Here is a 21,071-nt window from a genome sequence, read left to right as displayed (position 1 = left end):
AACCAGAGCTGCACTAAAGGCCTCACTGCTTCTTTCGGTCTGTCCCTGTTAACCTCGGTAAACTTTCACGCTGCTCCTCTTTTCTCCTCTCTTCTCTTCTGCTCTCCTCTCTTCTCTTCTGCTCTCCTCTCTTCTCCTTTCCTCTCCTCTATTCTTTCTTCTCCTCTGTTCTTCTCTTCTCATCTCCTCTCTTCACCTCTACTCTTCTCTTCTCCTCTGCTCTCCTCTCTTCTCTTCTCCTCTCTACTCCTCTCTTCTCTTCTCCTCTGCTCTCCTCTTCTCTTCTCATCTCCTCTCTTCACCTCTCTACTCTTCTCTTCTCCTCTACTCTCCTCTCTACTCCTCTTCTCTTCTCCTCTCTTCTCCTCTCTTCTCTTCTCCTCTCCTTTCCTCTCCTCTCTGCTGTGCTGTGCTCCTCTGCTTTGCACCCTTCTCTCCTTACCCCCTCACACAGGACCAAGGGGTTAAATTATATATGTACGTCTGTGAGTTTGTAGGGTAGAGTTCCCCCTAGTGGCTTGTCTGTGTTTTTCAAAGAGCCTTGTGACCTCTCAAAAGCTGCTGCTGCTGCTGCTGCTGCTTCTGCTGTTAAAGACGTCGGTTGGTAGTGTCCTCATTTGTGAGGGGCATTACAAACCACACCACCTTATTCAACCCCAGTCGAGTGTAACGAGCAAAAGAGGCAAGAGAACTTTCCCTGCACACTTCAAGCGAGAAATTAGTCTCCCGGCGCTCATGGAAGCATGAAATGTGGACAAGTGTAGAACTTTCCTTTCTGCATGTGTATTTGTGGTTTAGGCAATTTCCATATGCATGACGTTTGCAAAGCTACCTTATGTTATCTCAGGCGCCTGATGCAAATGGTGGCCCTTGTGGTCTGTTGTCAGTGTGAGCCAGGGCATGTAAGGGCTATTGTGAATAAATGGAGGCAGGTGCCAGACAGTTGTAACTGAGGCTTGTGTTTGTGCCGCAGGTGTGAGAGAGATCGTGGCCCCCTCATCCTCTGACCTCCAGCGCAACCCAGCCAGCAGTGACCCCAATGAGCATGCCGCCGCCTCTTCCCCCCACGCCACCGCCGACGATCCCCTGCCGACGCACCCCGACCACCCGGTCAACGCCAACGCCGAGTCCGGCCTCCGCGTCTCCCCCGAGCGCTCCGGGCGAGGTGGGGAGCGCTCGCGCAGCCCCCGCAAGAAAGACCGGACCACGTCCAGCTCCAGTGCCGTAGCCGCGGCACCGGTGCCGGGGGGGACAGGGGACCGGAGGGGTCAGGCCCAGCGCTCCACCAGCCCCCGGAAAAGCTCCTCTCGGCGGGAGCAGGAGGCGCAGAGGCCGGAGGAGGTGGCGAGGGATAGGAGGCGCAGGGGAGACGAGAAGCCCGACCACAGGCACGACCGAGAGACCGGTGAGGTCCAGCCGACGGACGCCACCAAGGGAACCAGCGAGAGGCGCCGCAGGGACAAGGCAGGCCAGACGCAGACACACAAGGAGCCGGCCGGCCTTGACTCCGATGGCGGCGGCGGCACGCTCGGCCGAAAGACTCACCGAGACCGGGAGGCCAACAGAGAGAGGGAGAGAGAGAGAGAGGGAGGAAGGGACGGGGAGAGGAGAGAGAGGGAGGGCAAAGGAAGGGAGGGTAGGGACGGCAAGCCCAGAGCAGGAGCGGAGACCGAGGAGAGCCGGAGAGAGGCCAGGGGCTCCAACAGTAGCCTTGCCACGGATCCCTCGGGCCGGGATAGGAAAGCCCCGATCACCCCTGGGCCCTGGAAGGTACCCAGCTCCTCCAGGATCCAGTCCCAGGTAGACGGACTCTAGAGCGCGACCCTTTAGAGGCTGCCACAGAGGTGGACTTCGAGCAGTGGAGGATCTGGGGTCACTCAGTCAGTTGGACCTCTAGGCTGTGTCCGCCCCCCCTAGATTTGAATGTCCAGCCGATCAGGACGTTGCGGTTCGGCCGGGCCTGGGCTTGACACTGCCACCCACATGAAGGATTTCTTGTGCCAAACCCACACTCACACCAGAAGGACACTTGTACTGCTCTCCTTATGACTCTCTCTTTCTGGGAAGGAAAAAACTAAAACACTAACTCTTCTCTCGGGACTCTGGCGAACGGCTCACCCCAGTCCTGACAAATGAAGGAAGTTGGGCTCTCACTGTGGTGCGGGTCTGTTACTCACAACCAGGACTGTCTTTCCTCGGCTCCCAACCAGAGGTGCCCAAACCCCCATGACCTACCACATATAGACCACTTCTCCGCTTCAGCTCCGGAGACAGTCTCCAGACTCCTCCAGGCTGACGCCAACCTAACTATCTCTGAAGACCAGACACTTGTGCTCAAGCATTATTGTTTACTTACGTGTGTGTTTATGAAAGAAATGTGTAATTTATGGAGGTAATATAACAAATGTAATATATCGCTCTATCTCCCTATCTCTTTCTCTCTCTCTCTCTCTATCTCTCTCTCTCTCTATATATATATATATATATATATATATATATATATAAATCTATATTCCTGTCCATAGCCTACTGAGCCATGACACACAATGCTTTAAATGCCCTGGAGCTCCGACCAGAGCCTCTTCCTTCCTTCAGGTTTACTCCGAGTGCTGGCCTCTGGGGCTGCACACCCAACGTGTTCCACTGGCTTGCAGGTCTGACTGACCAGAGGAGTGTAGCTTTATTTGTATGTTGACTATATTTGTACCACTGTGGGTGGGGAAGGGGACTTTACGTGTTCTCTGGACGTTGACACAAGGAATTGACTGTCAAAATAAAAGTGTGGTTGCATCAATCATGGGGTCGGTGGAAAGGGTTTGTCATGTTTTGAGATTATTTTTTTCTGTTTAATCCAGTCAGGTTTGTGTGTGTGTGTGTGTGTGTGTGTGTGTGTGTGTGTGTGTGTGTGTGTGCGCGCATGTGCTTCATGATTTTTAATTGTGCATGTTTAGGTGTATTGCACATTTGCTTTTAGTCTTTAGCCAGCATTAGTTTCGAATATAGGATGCTGTGAAATTGATTCGCAATTTATTCAGTCACGTGTTAGTCATGTCTGAAGTTGCCTGTAACCACATGTCTGGAGTGCGCTTTGGAGGGGCATGTTGGTGAGGGACGGGCGTTCCTCATGGGTTATGCATGTGAATGCAGCTTCAGGTTTCTCCTTCAAACAAGCAACACAACACTGATACAGTGTATAGCATAACTGACCTGACATGACAGGTGTTCATGATGTTCATCATGCTCTATGCCAGCTATCAAAATTCTACAGTATTTTCAACATGTCTGAATAATATGCTAGCATAATAACCATTCCCAAGAAGTGTCTCTCCCTTGTTGGAGCAACAATCACATATCTACAGTACACCCAAGCCCCTTGGCTGCCCTCTGCTGCTCAGCAGTAATACTGCATGTCAATTTGACAAACGATGGTTCCTGAGAGGAGAGGCGTGCCTCAAGTTAAGGGGGCAACTTATATCACTGGAATTAGACATTCCCTCTAGGTTTATAACAGTACCAAAGGTTGCGCAATGGTTCCCGCTCATTAGGGGAGAAACGGACAGAAATTACACGGGAACCTGAAGCTATTTTTCTTACATAGGCTACCAAGACGAAGGCTACTCGCTGTCTACATTGTATATTCAGTCCGGTGAACTCTTGACTCGATTATTCCTGTGACTTTACAGTGCAGCCTGCCTACTCATCCTGTTGTGTTGCTGCAGTGTATTTTCAGTGCCGTCTCATGGTAGGCGTGTGTGTGGGTGTGTGTTTATACTGTGGCCTTGCATCGCTTTGACGGATAAACCTGCCTCTCCGTCTCTACATGACGCGGTGGTTGTAAATGTTCATTGAAGTGTACAGCACCTGTATGAATACTGGCCTTCACTCAGTAAAAGACTATAGGCTAATGTGTACATAACTCGCTCCATTATTTTTGTAAATTATAAGGAAGATGATTTATCTACTTTAGTGAGAGTGATATACTGATGTGTAAACTAGTGTCCATGACATCATGCTGAAATAAATAAAGTTTTAGAAAAAAAATCCTGTTTCATGCAATTATTTGTACACAACGTGGAATCAGTAGTTGCTGTTATGTATGGTTCTGTTATCAAACTGACATTGTTTAGAGTCATCTAGCAAGCATAACTCATGGGGTTAACCGAAATAAAAGCAGAATTTGGGAGATCCCATATATTTTGCGTCTTCTTGAGCGCATGCTGGATGTGGAATCGCGCCCTCTCGCGGAGAGCGGCCTGGCCATTCCATTGCTGACGTCAGTCAGAGAACATGAGTGCGTGCAGTAACGCACGCACCACATAAGGGCCAGACACTTAAAACTACATCACCCAGACACCATGCGTACTACGTTTGCGCACTTCAGGACTCTATGAAAGAAAACGCATACAATTGGCCTATTATGGTACGTACAACAAGGACTACAAGTACCAATAGATACCCTTACGGAACATTTTCAAGCCATTTAAATTTACGTGCAAAATGGCCACGCAGGTAGACTTGGTTCGCGTGAAAGTAGAAAATAAGATAAAGGAAAGCTTGGAAAGGCAGGGCAAAGACAAGAAAAAGAAGAAGAAAAAAAGAGAATATTCTCCATCTGATGACAAACACCAGAGATCCGAAAAGGAGGTAAAAAAGGCGAAGCTTCATCATTACAATCATCAGCAGCATGGATTGTCGCGGCTACAACACCCGGATACACAACCACAGCTGCAACGGCAGACCCACACTCAACCGCGCACCTTCATCAAGGAACAAGTGCCCGTCCAGCACCGACAACACCACCACAACAATGACAACCATCACCATCATCACCACGGAATACAGAGAGATGGAGCGATGGTTTGGCCGAAGATTACGCCGACCAAACTCCAGAAGCCGCCCGCGCCCACGGTCCTGCCTTCCCCGCCGCTCTTCACTTTTACGCCCCTTAAAGTAGCCAAGGCCAAGAGTCTCACCAGCAACAAAGAAAAACAAAGCGAAAGCCAAATCAAAGTTAAACCTAAGAACGAAAATACTGATGGGAACATGAAGATTGAAATGTGCAAAAAGAAAAAGAAAGGTATTTTTTTTTTTCAATAATCTTCCCTTCAGATATTTTCTGCTTTCGTTTCACATTCCAAATTGCTGGCTGGTATGCGCGTCCTTAACAGTGACACTATTAAACTTCATCAGGTCAGGAAACATGCATGAGTTCCCATGACAAACGGGAAAAATATGAAATATGAAAACAATACTAAAATAATACAACAACCGTTAGTTGGCCACAGTGTTGTCTATTTAACTAGCCTAACTCATCATGAATGAGTCTGACTTACGTTAGTCCCGTTAGTGTGCTGTTGATATTATGGCGAATAGAGTCAAAGCATCTTGAGTGGTGCGTGAGCTGTGAAATATTGCAGGTGGGTAGGCTATGCTGTATGAGCGATATTACTGTTATAATATCTAACCATATAGTTTGCTTTTGTTATATCTTTCTTCTAAAGAACTTAATTTTTTTTGCATTTATAATTGGGCTTGTGTTGCACTTACAATACTGAGTATTGCTGTCATTTAACATTCACCTTTACCCTTTCTTCGTGACCTTTTAGCCTTAGTCTTACCACTTTAATGTACAAACAGGTGCCAGTGTCCCTTCAGAAGAATTTAGTTACAGACTTGACACAATACCCTCCAAATTTGCATGATTACCTAAACATGACATGCTTTGATTAGACTTAAAAAAAAAATCTTCATAATAAACTTTTTTCTTAAAAGCAGCATTTTAACCTTGCAGGAATGTCCTCATCTCTAGGCTTATTTGACAATCATGATGTGCCAAACTCAAGTATGTTTGTCTGACTTTGACTTCTCTCTTCTGACCCAGAAGCACGAGATGAGAATGGCAAGGTGCGTCTGAAAGAGGAAGAGGAGTACCTGCTCAAGCGCAAGAGGAGGAAGAAGAAGCACCCTGAGGAGGAGCGCAGCAGCAGCAGCGGCACTGGCAGTAGTGGCGGCGGCAAACGTGTCCGCATGCACGACAAGGAGGTGCAGACGGATCTGGAAACGGGTGTCTCGACACAGACCGACCCCCAGGCCCAACCCAAACCTGACCCCGACCACGAGTCCCATCCTCAGCCCTTCCAGTCCCACCAGGAGCACTCCATCCGGCTGATGGCGCTGCCCAGTGCCCGCTTCACTGGCCTCATGCACGAAGAGCTGCAGCCCAATGGTGGCGGGCGTATCCTGCACGCCTATGCCGACGAGCTGGACCGACTGCAACCCGATGAGCTGGAGGCCTTCGCCCAGGACTTCCTGGAGCGGGCCTTCTCGGAGCGGACTGGTGCTGCCCGCTACGCGCTGGCCGTGGTGCATGGGGCGGCCACTTACATGCCCGACTTCCTGGATTACTTTGCCTTCAAATTCCCCAACACACCCGTCAAGATGGAGATCATGGGCAAGAAGGACATTGAGACCATCACCATCGCTCACTTCCACTCACAGGTGTGTGTGTGTGTGTGTGTGTGTGTGTGTGTGTGTGTGTGTGTGTGTGTGTGTGTGTGTGTGTGTGTGTTTGAGTGTTTGAGTGTTTGAGTGTTTGAGTGTGTGGGTTGTTTTTCCTATTCATAGCCTAATATCCATGGGAGTATAAGTGTGTACGTTTGTGGACAAATGTCGGGTGTGTGTGCGGAATTTGGGACAAGAGGTGTGTGACTGAAATCCCACCGAGAAAGAGTCATCCATCTGTGTGTGTGTGGGTATGGAAGGGGAGTGGGGGGTTGGGGCAGGTAGTCTTCTAAGCATCAAAACATTTAGTGCTGTTTCTTGTTTTGCTAACGTTATTCCAAAGTGTATGCACATCTGTGTTTATGTTGTCCCAACTGTGGTTGTTGCCAGGCAACCAAACAGTTTTTATCTGGCCAAACAAACTGTGTGTGTCTGTAGGCTGCTGCATGGCCCAAGAGTATCAGGAGGCTCAGCTTCCTGTGTGTGTGTGTGTGTGTGTGTGTGTGTGTGTGTGTGTGTGTGTGTGTGTGTGTGTGTGTGTGTGTGTGTGTGTGTGTGTGTGTGTGTGTGTGTGTGTGTGTGTGTGTGTGTGTGTGTGTGTGTGTGTGTGTGTGTGTGTGTGTGTGTGTGTGTGTGTGTGTGTGTGTGTGTGTGTGTGTAGTACTGGATTGGATTGATGTTGAGTGATGTTTTGCGATAACAACACATTATTCATATTCATGTTTGCACTGCAGTCTGTGATGTTTAGTAGCCTATAAGCACTAAGCAGTTATGTGAATGTTCTCTTCCTCTGTGTGTGTGTGTGTGTGTCTATGCGCTTGCCTGTGAGTAGGTGAACAGGACGTACTGCTCAGGTACTTACCGCTCGGGGGCCATGCGGCAAATCAGCCTGGTGGGTGCTGTGGACGAGGAAGTGGGTGATTATTTCCCAGAGTTCCTGGACATGCTGGAGGAGTCCCCCTTCCTAAAGGTGATTACCAGTTAAAAAGCTGTTTTGGAATCAATGTTGTTGATTACGAAGCATTAAAAAAAGTAAAAAAAAATGTTTATTCTTTATAGTCTATGTTCTAAGCCTTTACTGAACATTCAAAATGTGGAAGTTTTATTAACAAGTGTGTCAATATTGTCAATATTGCAAAAAAAAAAAATGCCTTTTTTTTTTAACCAGTCCTGGTTCCGGTTCCGGTTTTTTTATTGATTCTACTCTGTTGTAATTTGGGGTTCCAACTCCTGGTAGGGGGCTGGGGGTTGTTGCTTGAAAGTAAACTGGAGTCTCAATATCCCCACAGAGTTTGAGATCTCAGAGATATAATGATTTGGAAAGGCGGAAAAATGTCACTCTTTCAGTTGTATTGCTATTTTTGTCATCTGAAGGTCAAGGTCAAGGTGAACTTTATTAGAAGCTCAGAAAGCTCAGCTGCAGAGGACTGGTCACCATCGACTTCTATAGCGGTTCAGCGCTGATGTTAAAAATTGTGTGTGTGTGCACAGATGACTTTGCCCTGGGGTAGTCTGTCCAGTCTGAAGCTGGACTGCAGGTCTCAGAGTGATGACGGTCCCATCATGTGGGTGCGGCCCGGGGAGCAAATGGTGCCCACAGCGGACGTGCCCAAGTCACCCTTCAAGCAACGCAGGTACATACAAACACACACACACACACATACACACACACACACACACACACACAAACTGAAAAGTCATTAATTTACGCATACTGGTACGTCATACACGTGTGTGTGTGTGTGTGTGTAGGTCTGTGAGCGAGTTGCGGGCGCTGCAGTACGTGCGTCGGGCGTGTGAGCGGCGGGAGGTGTTGTTTGAGGACCGCACGCGAGCACATGCCGACCACGTTGGCCAGAGTTTCGACTGGAGGAGCACAGCAGCAGTCGGAGTCCTCAAGGCTGTGCAGTTCGGAGAGTGGTAAGACTTGGTGTCTGTACGGGGCATTGCACAAGTGTGTGTGTGTGTGTGAGAGTATTGGGGGGGGGGGGGGGTATTCCTCGGTCTTGTGGGTCTGTGTGTGTGCAGACGTCAGAGTCCTCAAGGCTGTGCAGTTCTGAGAATGGTACAACAATAGGGGGCGTTTTGTGTGGGATTTGTTTGAGTTTTGGGTGCCGTTACACAAGAGACACAGAAGATGCAAAAATGATTTACACGCTCTTTGATGTTAAGGGGAACATAAGTGTGTGTGTGTGTGTCGTGTGAGTGAGTGTGTGTGTGAGAGAGAGACAGAGTACAAATGTATCTAATCCACTTCTGTGTACACTAGGAGCGAACAGCCCCGGGTCACCAAAGACGTGGTGTGCTTCCAGGCTGAGGACTTCAACGAGGTGGTGCAGATGCTGCAGCTTGACCTCTACGAGCCACCCGTGTCGCAGGTGAGTGTGGTCATAAGAACACTTCAGTGCACCTGTACCTAAGGAAACTGCATGGCATGGAAACATTACCTTCAATTTGCAAACCAATGGCTGACGATGTACAGTGACCTCAATGGACTCCATTGTATCCGGTATCTATTTGTGTGTGTGTGTGTGTGTGTGTCACTGTGTTTGAGATAAGAGACATTATGATATCTAAGTAAATGTGCTGCACGCTCAACAGTGTGTGCAGTGGGTGGATGACGCCAAGCTGAACCAACTGCGCCGTGAGGGTGTCCGCTACGTGCGTGCCCAGCTGTGCCACCAGGATATCTACTTCATCCCGCGCAACGTCGTCCACCAGTTCAAGACTGTCTCGGCTGTCTGCAGCCTGGCGTGGCACATCCGCCTCAAGCAGTACCAGCCTGAGCCCCCCGCCGCCAGCAACGACACTGGCCAGACAGGACACTCGGAGGACGACCACACGCGACAGCCGAAGGCCAATCTGGATATGCTGTCGAAGGCCTTGGCTGAGGAGAACTCGGATCCAGCGCCGAAAGACTCGCTCTCACCCTCAGAATGACCTCCCCGTATCCCAAAACATCTCTATGCGCCAAAATCAATAGGGGTGTGTGGGGGGGAAACTCTTAAAAGACTAAACTCTTAGATGTATAATACTTCTAGTATGGTGAGATTTTTAAGTTTTTTTTATTTATTTTTTTTATTTGCATTGCATTGAATTGTCCCCCAGAAGCACTGTCTTGATTCCTCTCAAGCCAAAGTGTGTGTCACTTTAGAAGCTTGTGTCGGTGAGGTGAGATGAAGTGAGGTGAGGTGCTTGACGTTGACATGGCATCTGAGGAACGCAATGCATCATGGGACTCGGTTACACAGAGAAGTGCCTATCCCTTCACTGACAGCACCATTCATGTCTCATTTCCTGGCTGCCTGATGATAGAGAACGAGAGGAGATGGCTTGTCTGACCGGTAGATTTAAGTTTTAACCAGAGCTGACACCAATAATGTCCTCCTGAGCTGGAGGAGGCAGAGGAACATTGATGCTTTTCTTCTGCTAGAAAAGACCAATAAAAGCAGAGCTATTCCTTTCTGAGTTAGCTGAGGTAAAGTGCACAGTAAAAGAGTCCTCGACACCCAGATCTGCTGCCACTGCACAGTTATGGCTTGGGGTGATGGCTTTTGTGTTGGTGGTATTGCTTCTGTACTTGGCAGAGTCCTATGGGTTTTTAAGGAAATATAGTGACTGAATCGTGTGTGTGTGTGTGTGTGGAGGGGGGGGGGGGGGGGTTGCTTCTTGTTGTTTGTTTCTCTCTGCGGCCGGGAGTTGGTGCTGAACCCCCATTCTGACCACATCATGTGGCTTCTAGTGTGCAATTTTGAGTGTATTTATATATAGAAAGATATATATATATATATATATATAATATTTATTTGTAAACATCCAGGCATTACTGTATATCTAAGCAGCGGTATCCGATGTCTTGAAGTGTTTTTCCAACAAGAATTAATTTATCAGACATCTTAATCCAAAGCATAGCGCAGTACATATAAATTGTACATCTCATCTGTACTTATGATGTGTGAGTATTGAACTTAGTCAATTGGCATCTCTACAGCTTACTTCCCCAGCTGAACAAGAGGAGCACCAAAATAGATCTGTGTTGTTTTGGTTGTGAATTGTCCATTAACAGGAAGTGTTTCTTTTTCACCTAAAAAAATTAAGACCATTTTAGAGATATTTTCTCATGATCATAATACCCATATGATTTTTTTTATGTATTCAATCAACTAAATCAGAAGCGATTTTGATAATAATGATGATAATTTTTATAATGTTATAACGTGTGTTTTAATATGGTAAGATACAATTTCTTTTGTGAGGATTTCTCTCAATGCATGAATTTCATCAAAAAGTTTTGGTGGTAAATTTTAGCGGCTGTTTCCTAGTAAGACAGACTCCTTGTGTGTGTGTGTATAAAGCTTCAGACCAGTCACTCCAGTTTAGACAACATCAAACAACTAATGCCAATCACCCTAAACTGAAAACAGGAATTTGAATCCACGAAAGGTCAGACCAACCAAGTCCACGTAAAATCAAACTGTTAACACACATAAGATCAGACCACTAAAGGTATAGCTCACCATTCTGTGAAATATTGTTGATATTTGAGTTCGACAGCCAATCAAACTACATTTCACATCCACAAAATCTGAACATTTGTGTGAAAATTATATATATTTTTGTTTTGAACTGTAAACAAAATGGCAAGCAACAAGGCAATAACCATGAACTTTTGTATCTGCTTGCCAAATATGAACATACCTCGGGCTATAAGCTAAACACACCACTAATCTTGTTTCGTAGTAGACCCGTCTACCCAGTGGCTCATCCAAATTGAGCTTGTAATCCAAGTCCCCACAAAATCTGACCCCATAGCAACAGGTCAGCACTGCACTGGCAATACAATTTCCAACGGTGACCTTGTGACCTTTCCTGATGTGGTCGGGAGTAAAGTGGGCTATCAACCCTCAGCAGCTTCACGTACCTCCACAATATGATCATGTCTGTGAACTTGCAATAATCATAGGTGTGCTCACGTGACATTGTCTGATCTTTGGATTTAAGGAGTTTCAACTGGACCATGTGCTTTAGGTTGCGACTGCTCTGTGGAGTAAACTCTAAGATGTTGGAATTATTACCATAGGGGATTTCACTTCAGTGCATATAGATGACTGGGGACAAAATACTTAGACCTACAGTAGAGTCCTTGTCCCCTCTTTCTTGGGCAGCTAACTTAGTTGTTTTGTAATGTTGTTCTTGCCATTGGACTATTTGTGTTAGCAGAGTGTGTGCCTGAAGTGTGGAGGCATTCTGTGTGTGTGTGTGTGTGTGTGTGTGTGTGTGTGTGTGTGTGTGTGTGTGTGTGTGTGAACAAAAATTAAAGATCTCATTGACGTTTGTATTCAAGTCTCCTCCGTTATTCTTCTGTATGTGACCACTAGGTGCTGTCACCACCAAGCCTGTGGTGTTTTTATCTACGTGTAGAAACTCAAAAGATCTCAATACAACCCAAACCCAACTTAATAGTGAAAAACTGTGGTGGGAGTTTTTTATTGTTTAGGGTTCCCTTTGGGCATCTTCTGCTTTTGGTCTAATAATAAAATACCATCCTAGAGACAGTTATCTTTTTCTCATAGTATGAAATGACTAAAGGAGAAGTGGTCAGAAAGTACATTTGTCCACTGTGTGTAGTCTTGGGGGAGGTTCATGTCCTAGTTGGGGAAATTAGACACATACACCATACATTTATCTTACAGTTTGCTTCCACACAAAAACAAACAAAAAGTAATCCACTTCTTATGCCAAATATAACTTACATGATATTTCCAGGAATGCATTTGCACAATTGAATACCTGAGATTAAGCCTATTCCCTCCTTTGTTCATAGTGCTGCTGTTTGTTTTCTGAAGGCTGGTGACCATATAAGGAAAGGAAAAGTAAAGGTGTGCACCTGTGACATTCATTCAGCCAGAGCTGAAGTAGGGGGCTGACCTGGGTCACCAGCCGTCGGGTCACCAGCCATCCACTAGTTTACATCCGTTTGAAATCTCACATCGCACCCACATTCAACTGAACCCCAAAAAAGAATGCCCGCACTAATACGGACTCATTTCAATAGTTTGTATACCATCTGATGCCTACATATTGATCCCATTTCAGTGAGGGGGAAAAAATGAACATAAACAGTTAAAGAAAAGTTTCTGGTAGGGTTAGGGAGATGAAGTGGGACAGTACTCAAACAAGAAAAAGTGCACAAAATGCTCGTTTGTCATCAGCTTAAAGCAATAACGTGTTCACCATAACAAAGTACAAGAGTCAGAGCTAATTCTTTGTCAAACACTACAATTTTTGACATGTCTGAAAACATGTACACCGTTAACAAAGTACCAACGAGTCTGGACTATATCTTCAACAAACATCCATTTGATGCACAATTACCTATTCATTTTGGACTAGCATGGCTCCTATACCAGCTTGGCTGGCACTGACTGGAGCATAGCCTACTGGAGCTTCAGTGCAACACCAGTACCAACAGATGTGCTCTCCAGTCTTGCATCTCTGGTCGGAGTCTAGGCCAACCTGCCCTGAGGCTCCTGGGTTGAGTGGACGGAAGTGGAAAGGTCAGGTAGAGAAGGGGACCGGGAGCAGCAGCAGCATCAGAACGAGAACTCCAGAAGGCCGTACAACGAAACAAGGTTACTGGCTTACCCCGGTCACTTCGGGAGTGGGATTACGCTACACTGCATGTACAGTATTGTTTTGAGATCAGTGGTATCTCCCGAAGTTACCTGGGTAAGCCTTGCTTCGTGGTATACCCCATCGGGCCTGATGGAGGAGAGCCAGGGGTCATGTTTCCCTCTTCTTCGTCTTCATCTTCGTCATCTTCATCTGCCTCCTGCTCACCCATTCAGCCCCTCCTACACCCAGGACTCCGGGCGGGTCCGCGGGCCTTTGGGCTTCCTGAGACGATTCCCAAACACTAGAGAGACCAGACACGTAATTAGAGTCACCAACATACACACAACACAAACAGACACAAAACACACACACCACACAAACACAGAGCAACACAACACACACACACACAACACACAAATCCTGCCATACATACACTCATATACAGAGCCTCTTGGTGAACTCACCCAATCTGAGCCCTGCGATGGCTGAGTATGGAGGGGGGAGTTGAGCTGGAGGCGGGAGTTGAGCCGGAGGGGGGAGTTGAGCTGGAGGGGGGGCTGATTTCTCTAGAGGGAAACAGAGCCAATAAGGGGTCAGACAAAATCTCTTGACAAAATTGTGGTTCTAGCTAGTATTTAGGGCTGGATGTTGGAAATGCAACTGACAGTTATAAATGATATGACTGACACTTACCTTTATTTTTGGAAATGAACCTCTTCCAGCTCTGCAGATAATAAAAAGCCAAAGATATCACACATTAGACACATGAATTCTTGTTATTATGGTGCACTGAAAAATAGAATCAGACCTCTGCACATCCTATAAATATAAAACCCTCAATATATGAAAGGGCCAAGTATAACTGTGCAAATTCTTGTCATTAACATGGATAAGAGTCATTAATATTAAGACTTTGAACATTACTGGATATGTAAAAGGATGAATAAAGCTGATGACGACAACCTGCATGGGAACTGAAAGAGGTAGAGCAAAAACTCTTAATGTTCCTATTGCAATGTGACTCTTAAATTTCACTGGAACAGGACAAATCTGTGCACAGTAGGCTACAAACCTTCTTCCTGGTCATGGCCTTTCTGGAACCTTCTTCCGTCCCAGCATTCTCTGGGGCTGCAGCACCCTGCTGAGTCGGAGCTCTGGCCGAGCCTCCCATAGCGGGGGCTCCTGTATAACAAGCACATGCAGTTACATGCACAGCTACAAACTGCTGTATCCCATTGTGTTGGTATGGGAGGGCAGGTATGGTGCAGTGTGATGAGAGATGGCAGTTAGAGACAGAAGATACGTTATCATCGTTACCTTCTGCCTCTAGTGATATGGCCACATCAGGCGCAATAACTGACAACGGGGCTGAAAAAGAAATGGACATGAAGTGGACATGAATACCAAGGGTCTCTAGTTGTCTCTGTCCTCCTCTCTTTCTCTTGGACACACTAAAGATACGACATTCGGTGTCTTTTGTGTGTGTGTATGTGTGTGTGTGTGTGTGTGGGGGGGGGGTCTCACCTGGTTTTGAACTCTTCACCTTAACACTCTTCAGGAGAAAAAAAACAAATAAGAGACGGCATGGTTTCGGTTAATAACAGTTAATAGTTAATAATGTGAAAATCTCAGGTGTAAAATTGTGTCCTCAACTGTCTCCATTCATTACCTTGCTTCTGTTCATGAAAGGATCTTGCGCTTTGGATTGAGAGGGCCCGGCCCATTCAGACGAGCATCCCACGCGCTGCTGAGGCGACAATGACTCTGTCACCCTGAGGGGGGAGCCAGAGAGCACTGCTGGCTGCTGTGCGTCAGCCAGGGGGTTGGCGCTGACGTTTATGCTGCTGCTGTTGCACTGGGCAGAACACTGCTGCTGCTGCACTTCTCCAGGCTTACAGCAGGGGGCGGTAGCCACAGACAGAGTGAGCTGTGGACTGCCGGTGGGCCAGGGGGCGCTGTTGCGCGGCAGAGACAGGCTCCTGTTGTCGGGCAGGAAGATAGCGCTGGTGCAGCGCGTAGCCCGCTGACCATCCCCACGGACCTCACGGAGGCACAGCATAGACCGCCGATTGTGCTCAGGCAGACTGGTGCTCATTAAGCCTGGCACTGAGAGAGCTGCTTGGAAGACAAAGGGAAAGAGAAAGACAGAGAGAAAGAGGGAGAGAAAGAGATGGGGTGAGAGAGAGAGAGAGAGAGAAAGAAAGAAAGAAAGAGAGAGAGGGAGAGAGAGAGAGTATTGCTTTTTTATAAGCTGTGGGATTCCAGTGTGTCTTTGTGTTGAGAAGTGTGAACACTGAACTAATTACCATGACTAACATCTGAGGGACATGTAGCGTAATGTTATGTGATCATAGTGTGTGTGTGTGTGTGTGTGTGTGTGTGTGTGTGGGTGTACTTAATGTCTTAGTGATCTGAGGTACATGGGGCATATTAATGTGGCAGCTTCTATGATTTGAGTGTGTGTATGTGTGGGTGTACTAAGTGTCATTTTGATCTTTGAGTGTTTATGTGAAACTATGTACTATGTGCACGGCAGCCTCCATCATGTGTGAGTGTGAGTGACTTCCTGACCATATGTTTCCGTGGCCAGTGGGTGTACAAGTGTACAGTATGACTAGCAGCGATGTGATTTGGGGTTTGCAGGTGACATGCTTTAGCGTCGTACCATCGGCCCAGGGCAGCTCGAAGGACTCTGCAGTCCGCTCAGGGAGGGGGGGGGCTGGAGACGGGGGGCTGCCTGCAGACGGTAAGAAGAGGTCAAATTACCGAGTAAGGACAATAATAGCAATCCAATCCAAATCGAAGAATACAGTACGTCCAACACATGGCCAGCTATCCTGAACACACTAGTATACAAAACACATAGTTACTGTTTATACATATTAAAATAGTTTATACTCAGACTGGGCTAGAAACATGCAGATGGTTATTAGAGTAATGACTCACCTGGTGTATTGCTGGGTTGGACGACCAATAATGTGTTGGTTAGCCTTGATACCTCTGGAGGCAAAATAATCAAGTAAGTGTGTGTTTGTGTGTGAATGAGTAACCTGTTGAGTAAGCTGCTGTCTGTACAGTATGTTCCTAGTAAGTAACTTGTGCCATTACAGGAAATGTATGTTAGTGAGTCACCTGGGTGTCACTGTGTTTGTACCCATGATGTTTGTGTGTGTGTGTGTGTGTGTGTGTACTCTACCATCATCTGTGGGCACAATAAAAGACTCAGGTGTCCTTTCTGGCAAGGGGGGAGTGAGGCTTTTGGGTGATTCTGTAAAAACAGAGATCAGCCAATCAGATTCCTGCTGCTTCCACAGGCCACAGTGGGTGTGTGTCTGTGTGTGTGTGTGTGTGTGTGTGTGTGTGTGTGTGTGTGTGTGTGTGTGTGTGTGTGTGTGTGTGTGTGTGTCTGTGTGTGGGTGTGTGTGTGTGTGTGTGCGCGCATGTATGTGCATGTGTGTAGTCTTTCACCTTGAAGTTTGTAGGTAGGGCTGGCAATGGGAGCGGACAACGGAACAGAAGGTGGAGCTGTGAACACAGGATCAGGACCAAACCAGTATTAGGGCTGTTTCAGACCGGGTGCGTGGCGTGAGCATGTCAGCTGTGTGGCGTGTCCGTTTTTATTTGGGCTCCCATGTTAAAGCAACACCAAAGCACTTTCTCTCTGTCGCACGCACGCTATTTGTTTATCTAGCACCAGCTTTGAAAATAACGATGTCCACAGACAAGGTAGAATATGTTGCACGATTTTATGAAAGTATGATGTATTGTGACATCAGAAGCAAGTCAAATGTGCAGTTTCTTATGTCTCATTCCATCAAACTACAGATCCGCTACCCGATCTGGCAAACTTGCATAGTGCGGTTATAGCCGATGGAGGGTCGCGAAGCGAATGCAGAAGTGCCTTTCACCCTGTTACGAATTGATGAACCACTGAAACTATTTTGGAAAAAAAATTTTAAGGTACAAAAAACCCTGGTGTTGCTTTAACAGGTTAGAGCTTACACACCGTCTGCGTGACACGCACATCTCAGGCACAGCTCGAGCCGCGCCAAAAACATGTGCATGCTGGGAATAGAACCGATGCCTGTTTTTCATTCGACACGCAAGTGTGTTGGAAGCGTTTCCATTTAAAACAGTGAAGAAAGAAATTGAAGAGATGCTTTAATAGGCAGAGAAGCCGCCGCAGCGCAGTGTCAGACACGCTGCTGGTGCAGACATAGAAAATGCCTCGCAACCGCCACGCAACCGCCACGCAACTGACACGCAACAGACACGCAACCGCCACGCAACTGACATGCAACAGACACACCACGTTCACGCCACGCACCCGCCACGCAACCACCACGCAACTGACACGCAACCGCCGCGCTACTGACACGCAACAGACACGCCACATTCACGCCACGCACCCGGTCTGAAACAGCCCTTAGGACCAAACCAGGGTTAGGACCAAATAAGGGTTAAGACAAAACCAGTATCATCCCGCTGTGAGTTTAGCCTGAACCTGTACTCTGTGTGTGAATCCACATGTCCAGCCACCCGTACAGAGTGTCCATGTCTGCATCCTTAAAAATCACCCGACTCTCGATAGAGAAATACCCTCAACTGTTGGACGAGACAGGTGTGTTTGTGTCTACAGTGTGTCTGATTTTCTTACCTGGTAGAGACATTCGGACCTTTAAGCTCTGAAAGACAGGAGGCGCAATCATATTATTTTCAGTAGGTCAAGAACTAGATGTGATGACATACACACACACACACACACACACACACACACACACACACACACATACAGTATACACACACACACAGACACAGACACACACCTTGCTTCTGGACCATGATCTTTTGACAGCAGGTGAGGTCTTCGTGTTTCCAGACCACTCGGAAGACTGGCCAACCTTGCCCACAGAGTCTGTGAGCTTTACCTGGTTCATGATCATTGCCAACTCTGTATGGTTACAGAGACACACACAGGGCTATTTATCCAAGGAAAAATGTAACTGTAATCACATTACACTCAAGTAAACATGAATACATTTTAGAGCCTTTTTTGTACAATGTGTGAGTGCGCCTGAGTTTTTTTAAATGTGTGTTTTCGAGTAAATATTACAAAACTGTGTGCATGTGTGCTTATGTCTGTGTGTGTGTGTGTGTGTGTGTGTGTTGCGACTGTTTACAGGATGGGATGAGTGTGTATGTGTGTGCGGTACCATCAGGGGAGAGCAGCTGGAAGGACTCTGGGGTGCGCTCTGGGAGGGGGGGCGCTGGGGACGGAGGCCCTCCTGCACACAAGCAGCGAGAAGAAAACACCAGTTACATGTGCTACCGCCAACCTCACTTCCACTCAGCTCAATTCTGTTTCATTTCTGTAATGACGACCATAGGCCTTATTCCTGGTCACAAAAGAGGATGCTGCAAATGAGTAATGGTGTGAGTCAGTTTAGACAGGACGAGGTCTTTTCCATTGTACATAGTATTTTGCAATTGCACCTTTTTTTTCTTTGGATATTTGAATCCTGAGATGGTGTCCTGTCTCTTGTTCTGATGACTCTTTTCATGTTTAATGGCGTCATTGAGAGGGATAATGGTTTCATCCTAAGTAACTACGCATTAATGTGTGTGTGTGTGTGTGTGTGTTTGTGTGTGTGTGTGTGTGTGTGTGTGTGTTTGTGTGTGCGTACGTGCGTACGTGTGTGTGCGTACGTGTGTGTGTGCATGTGTACATGAGTCTGTGTGTGTGTGTGTGTGACACATACTTGTGTACATAACCAAGTGGCAGAGCAGGTTTATGATGAGCTTGTGTTATTAGTAAGTTAGTGTGTGAACAAACATGCCTTAAGTGTGAATGTAACTGAGGTTGTGTTATTAGTAAGTTAGTGTGTGAACAAACATGCCTTATATGTACCTGAGGTTGTTCCAGGCCACCAGGGCAAAGATGATGCAGGCCTGCATGTGTGCGTGCGTGTGCATGTGTGTGTGTGTGTGTGCATATGTGTGTGTGTGCCTGTGTGTGTGTTTGTGTGTGTATGCTTGTGTTTGTGTGTGTGTGTGTGAGAGAGTAAATTGTATTATACTTGTATCTGTGTTTGTACATACCAGTATCTGTGGGTGTGGGGGCCTTGGGAAACTGGGCCTCTGCATTAGGGTCCAGTATGAAGGACTCAGGTGTGCGTTCAGGCAGACCCGGAGGCTCCTCATCATCAGAAGCAGAGGCTACCACAGCAGCTACACACACACACACACACATACATACACACACACAGGCACACACACACAAAGACACAAGCAAATAATAAGGAAATGAAATGAGCTTGAGGCAGGTGCTAAAAGTGTGTGTGTGTGTGTGAGAGCGTTTGTTCTTTTGTTTGCTTTTATACAGTATGTATATTCTTTCTCTTCTGCATAACACTGTATCAATCTGTGCATGTTTTCTATATGTGTGTCTCTTTGAGTCTGTATGTCTAGTCTTGTATTTGTGTGTACGTGTGTCTGTGTGTGTGTGTGTGTGTACGTGTGTGTATACAGATGACCTAACACTGTGAGTGTGAACAGACCTGTGTGAGTATATGTTTGTATGTGTTTGTGTGAGTGTGTGTGTGTGTGTGTGTATGTATGTGCAAGTGTGTGTGAACAGATCTGTGTGTGTGTGTGTGTATGTGTGTGTGTGTGTGTGTGTGTGTGTGTGTGTGTGTGCGTGCGTGCGTGCGTGCGTGCGTGCGTGCGTGCGTGCGTGTATGTGCGTGCGTGCGTGTGTGTGTGTGTGCGCGAGCGCTTGTGCGTGTGTGTGTGAACAGACCTGTGTGTGACTGTGAGCAGTGCTGCAGTGGTTGTTCATTGACCGTAAGCAGTGGTGGCCTGAAGCAGTGATCGGCGGTCAAGCTTTCCACTCCCGTCGGGGACGCCACAGGGCTGAAGTAGGGGTCCTCTACTGTCACACAGAGTTGGGTGGGGTGGGGGGACGCAGGCTCAGCAGGTGGGGTGTATGGCATGTGTGGTATGACCAAGGTTTGTGTGACGTGTGCTCTCTGTTGAGTGTGTGTGAGCTGTTGGATGAGCGGGATTTGGAGGATATGTGGTGTGTGTGTGACCTGCACTGGGTGCTGTGCGAGTGAATCGTGTAGGTGGATTTGTGTATGTGTGATTTCTTGGCAAGGTGCTACATGGTGTGTGTTGTCGTCTGTCACACTTGAGTGTCTGCTGTGTGGGAGTTGTGTGATATGATGTGTGACCCTTGCTGTTTGGTGGTCAGGGGTGTGCATGTTGCTGTTCGGTGTGTGTGTTTGGCCGATGCTTTGGGTGTCGTGTGTGTCGGGTGTAGGCGACCGGAGTTTTCGGGGGGGCTTGACCGCCATGGCACGGAGGATGTCATCAGGACGGCGTGCCGCGGACGAGGGCATTGCTTCCGGCTCCTCTTGCGAGAGGTGGCTCCTCGTCATCGGGGCGTCCATACACAACACAGGCTGCATGAGTCTGTCAACACAACAAACGTTTTGCAATGACCAGCACAGAGAAAAAAAACAGAAATCACAAAAGGAGAAGCAGAGCGAGCAAATGCTAGTAAGTAAGTATGGAGCAAGCTCCATACAAATAACAATAATAAAAAACTCCATACTAGTTCTTAGGTGAATAATATATATATATACAGAATTATTGGCACCTCTGCTAATGTTGACTAAAAAGAGGAGTATAGAATCATCTTTTGGAAATCTCATGGATTTTATATATATGCTCATTGAGCTCAATGCAAATCAAGGCTTTGAACCGGTTAGAACAAAAATGGAACGAAAACGAAAACCAGAAACTTTTGACATTTTGCTAGGAACAAAAACGAAACCAGAAACTTTGTGATTTTTTTATGTTTCGGAACAGAAACGATTTTTTAAAATAGTGGTAACCAGTTAATACCGGTTCTTTTTTTGTTCCTGGGAAGGTTTGTGTCTTCAATGAAATGG

The 21,071-nt window shown here is 46.9% G+C and overlaps 3 protein-coding genes across 7 annotated transcripts in view; 2 read left to right on the top strand and 1 right to left on the bottom strand.

Annotated features, from left to right (window-relative positions):
- Window positions 1-4,041, top strand: part of magi3a (membrane associated guanylate kinase, WW and PDZ domain containing 3a) — a 52,255-nt gene extending 48,214 nt beyond the window's left edge. For both annotated transcript variants that reach the window (XM_076277238.1, XM_076277237.1), the window contains exon 21: window positions 974-4,041. In XM_076277238.1, the coding sequence (XP_076133353.1) occupies window positions 974-1,815 (842 nt within the window). In that variant the 3' untranslated portion in view covers window positions 1,816-4,041. The remainder of the gene's footprint in view (window positions 1-973) is intronic.
- A 326-nt stretch (window positions 4,042-4,367) lies between these two features.
- rsbn1 (round spermatid basic protein 1) lies at window positions 4,368-11,783 on the top strand. Of its 2 annotated transcripts, none has more exons than XM_076277244.1 (7): window positions 4,368-5,077; window positions 5,885-6,498; window positions 7,334-7,471; window positions 7,993-8,135; window positions 8,254-8,421; window positions 8,771-8,879; window positions 9,103-11,783. In XM_076277244.1, exons 1-7 carry the CDS (start codon window positions 4,498-4,500, stop codon window positions 9,439-9,441), a joined length of 2,091 nt encoding a protein of 696 aa, XP_076133359.1. In that variant the 5' UTR covers window positions 4,368-4,497; the 3' UTR covers window positions 9,442-11,783. The 2 variants fall into 2 exon arrangements, with proteins under 2 accessions (XP_076133359.1, XP_076133358.1); XM_076277243.1 differs by having other exon boundaries at window positions 5,882-6,498.
- Window positions 11,784-11,957: 174 nt separating this feature from the next.
- Window positions 11,958-21,071, bottom strand: part of ptpn22 (protein tyrosine phosphatase non-receptor type 22) — a 34,219-nt gene continuing 25,105 nt past the window's right edge. Inside the window, exons 13-28 of one of the 3 annotated variants that reach the window (XM_076277239.1) lie at window positions 19,916-20,589; window positions 19,216-19,344; window positions 18,330-18,401; window positions 17,943-18,067; window positions 17,774-17,801; window positions 16,585-16,641; window positions 16,313-16,384; window positions 16,063-16,116; window positions 15,782-15,853; window positions 14,786-15,234; window positions 14,641-14,668; window positions 14,434-14,484; window positions 14,189-14,298; window positions 13,810-13,840; window positions 13,581-13,682; window positions 11,958-13,417 (exon numbers count right to left, since the gene is read on the bottom strand). In XM_076277239.1, the coding sequence (XP_076133354.1) occupies window positions 13,356-13,417; window positions 13,581-13,682; window positions 13,810-13,840; window positions 14,189-14,298; window positions 14,434-14,484; window positions 14,641-14,668; window positions 14,786-15,234; window positions 15,782-15,853; window positions 16,063-16,116; window positions 16,313-16,384; window positions 16,585-16,641; window positions 17,774-17,801; window positions 17,943-18,067; window positions 18,330-18,401; window positions 19,216-19,344; window positions 19,916-20,589 (2,116 nt within the window). In that variant the 3' untranslated portion in view covers window positions 11,958-13,355. The remainder of the gene's footprint in view (window positions 13,418-13,580; window positions 13,683-13,809; window positions 13,841-14,188; window positions 14,299-14,433; window positions 14,485-14,640; window positions 14,669-14,785; window positions 15,235-15,781; window positions 15,854-16,062; window positions 16,117-16,312; window positions 16,385-16,584; window positions 16,642-17,773; window positions 17,802-17,942; window positions 18,068-18,329; window positions 18,402-19,215; window positions 19,345-19,915; window positions 20,590-21,071) is intronic. The other 2 variants (XM_076277241.1, XM_076277242.1) reach the window with 2 other exon arrangements.

The sequence above is a fragment of the Alosa pseudoharengus genome, unplaced genomic scaffold, assembly GCF_046254945.1.
Source record: "Alosa pseudoharengus isolate Yale_2024_CS ecotype anadromous, Long Island Sound unplaced genomic scaffold, YU_APseudo_1.1 YU_APseudo_1.1_scf_9, whole genome shotgun sequence".
Lineage (NCBI taxonomy): Eukaryota > Metazoa > Chordata > Actinopteri > Clupeiformes > Clupeidae > Alosa > Alosa pseudoharengus.
This window is presented reverse-complemented; position numbering and strand designations above follow the sequence as displayed.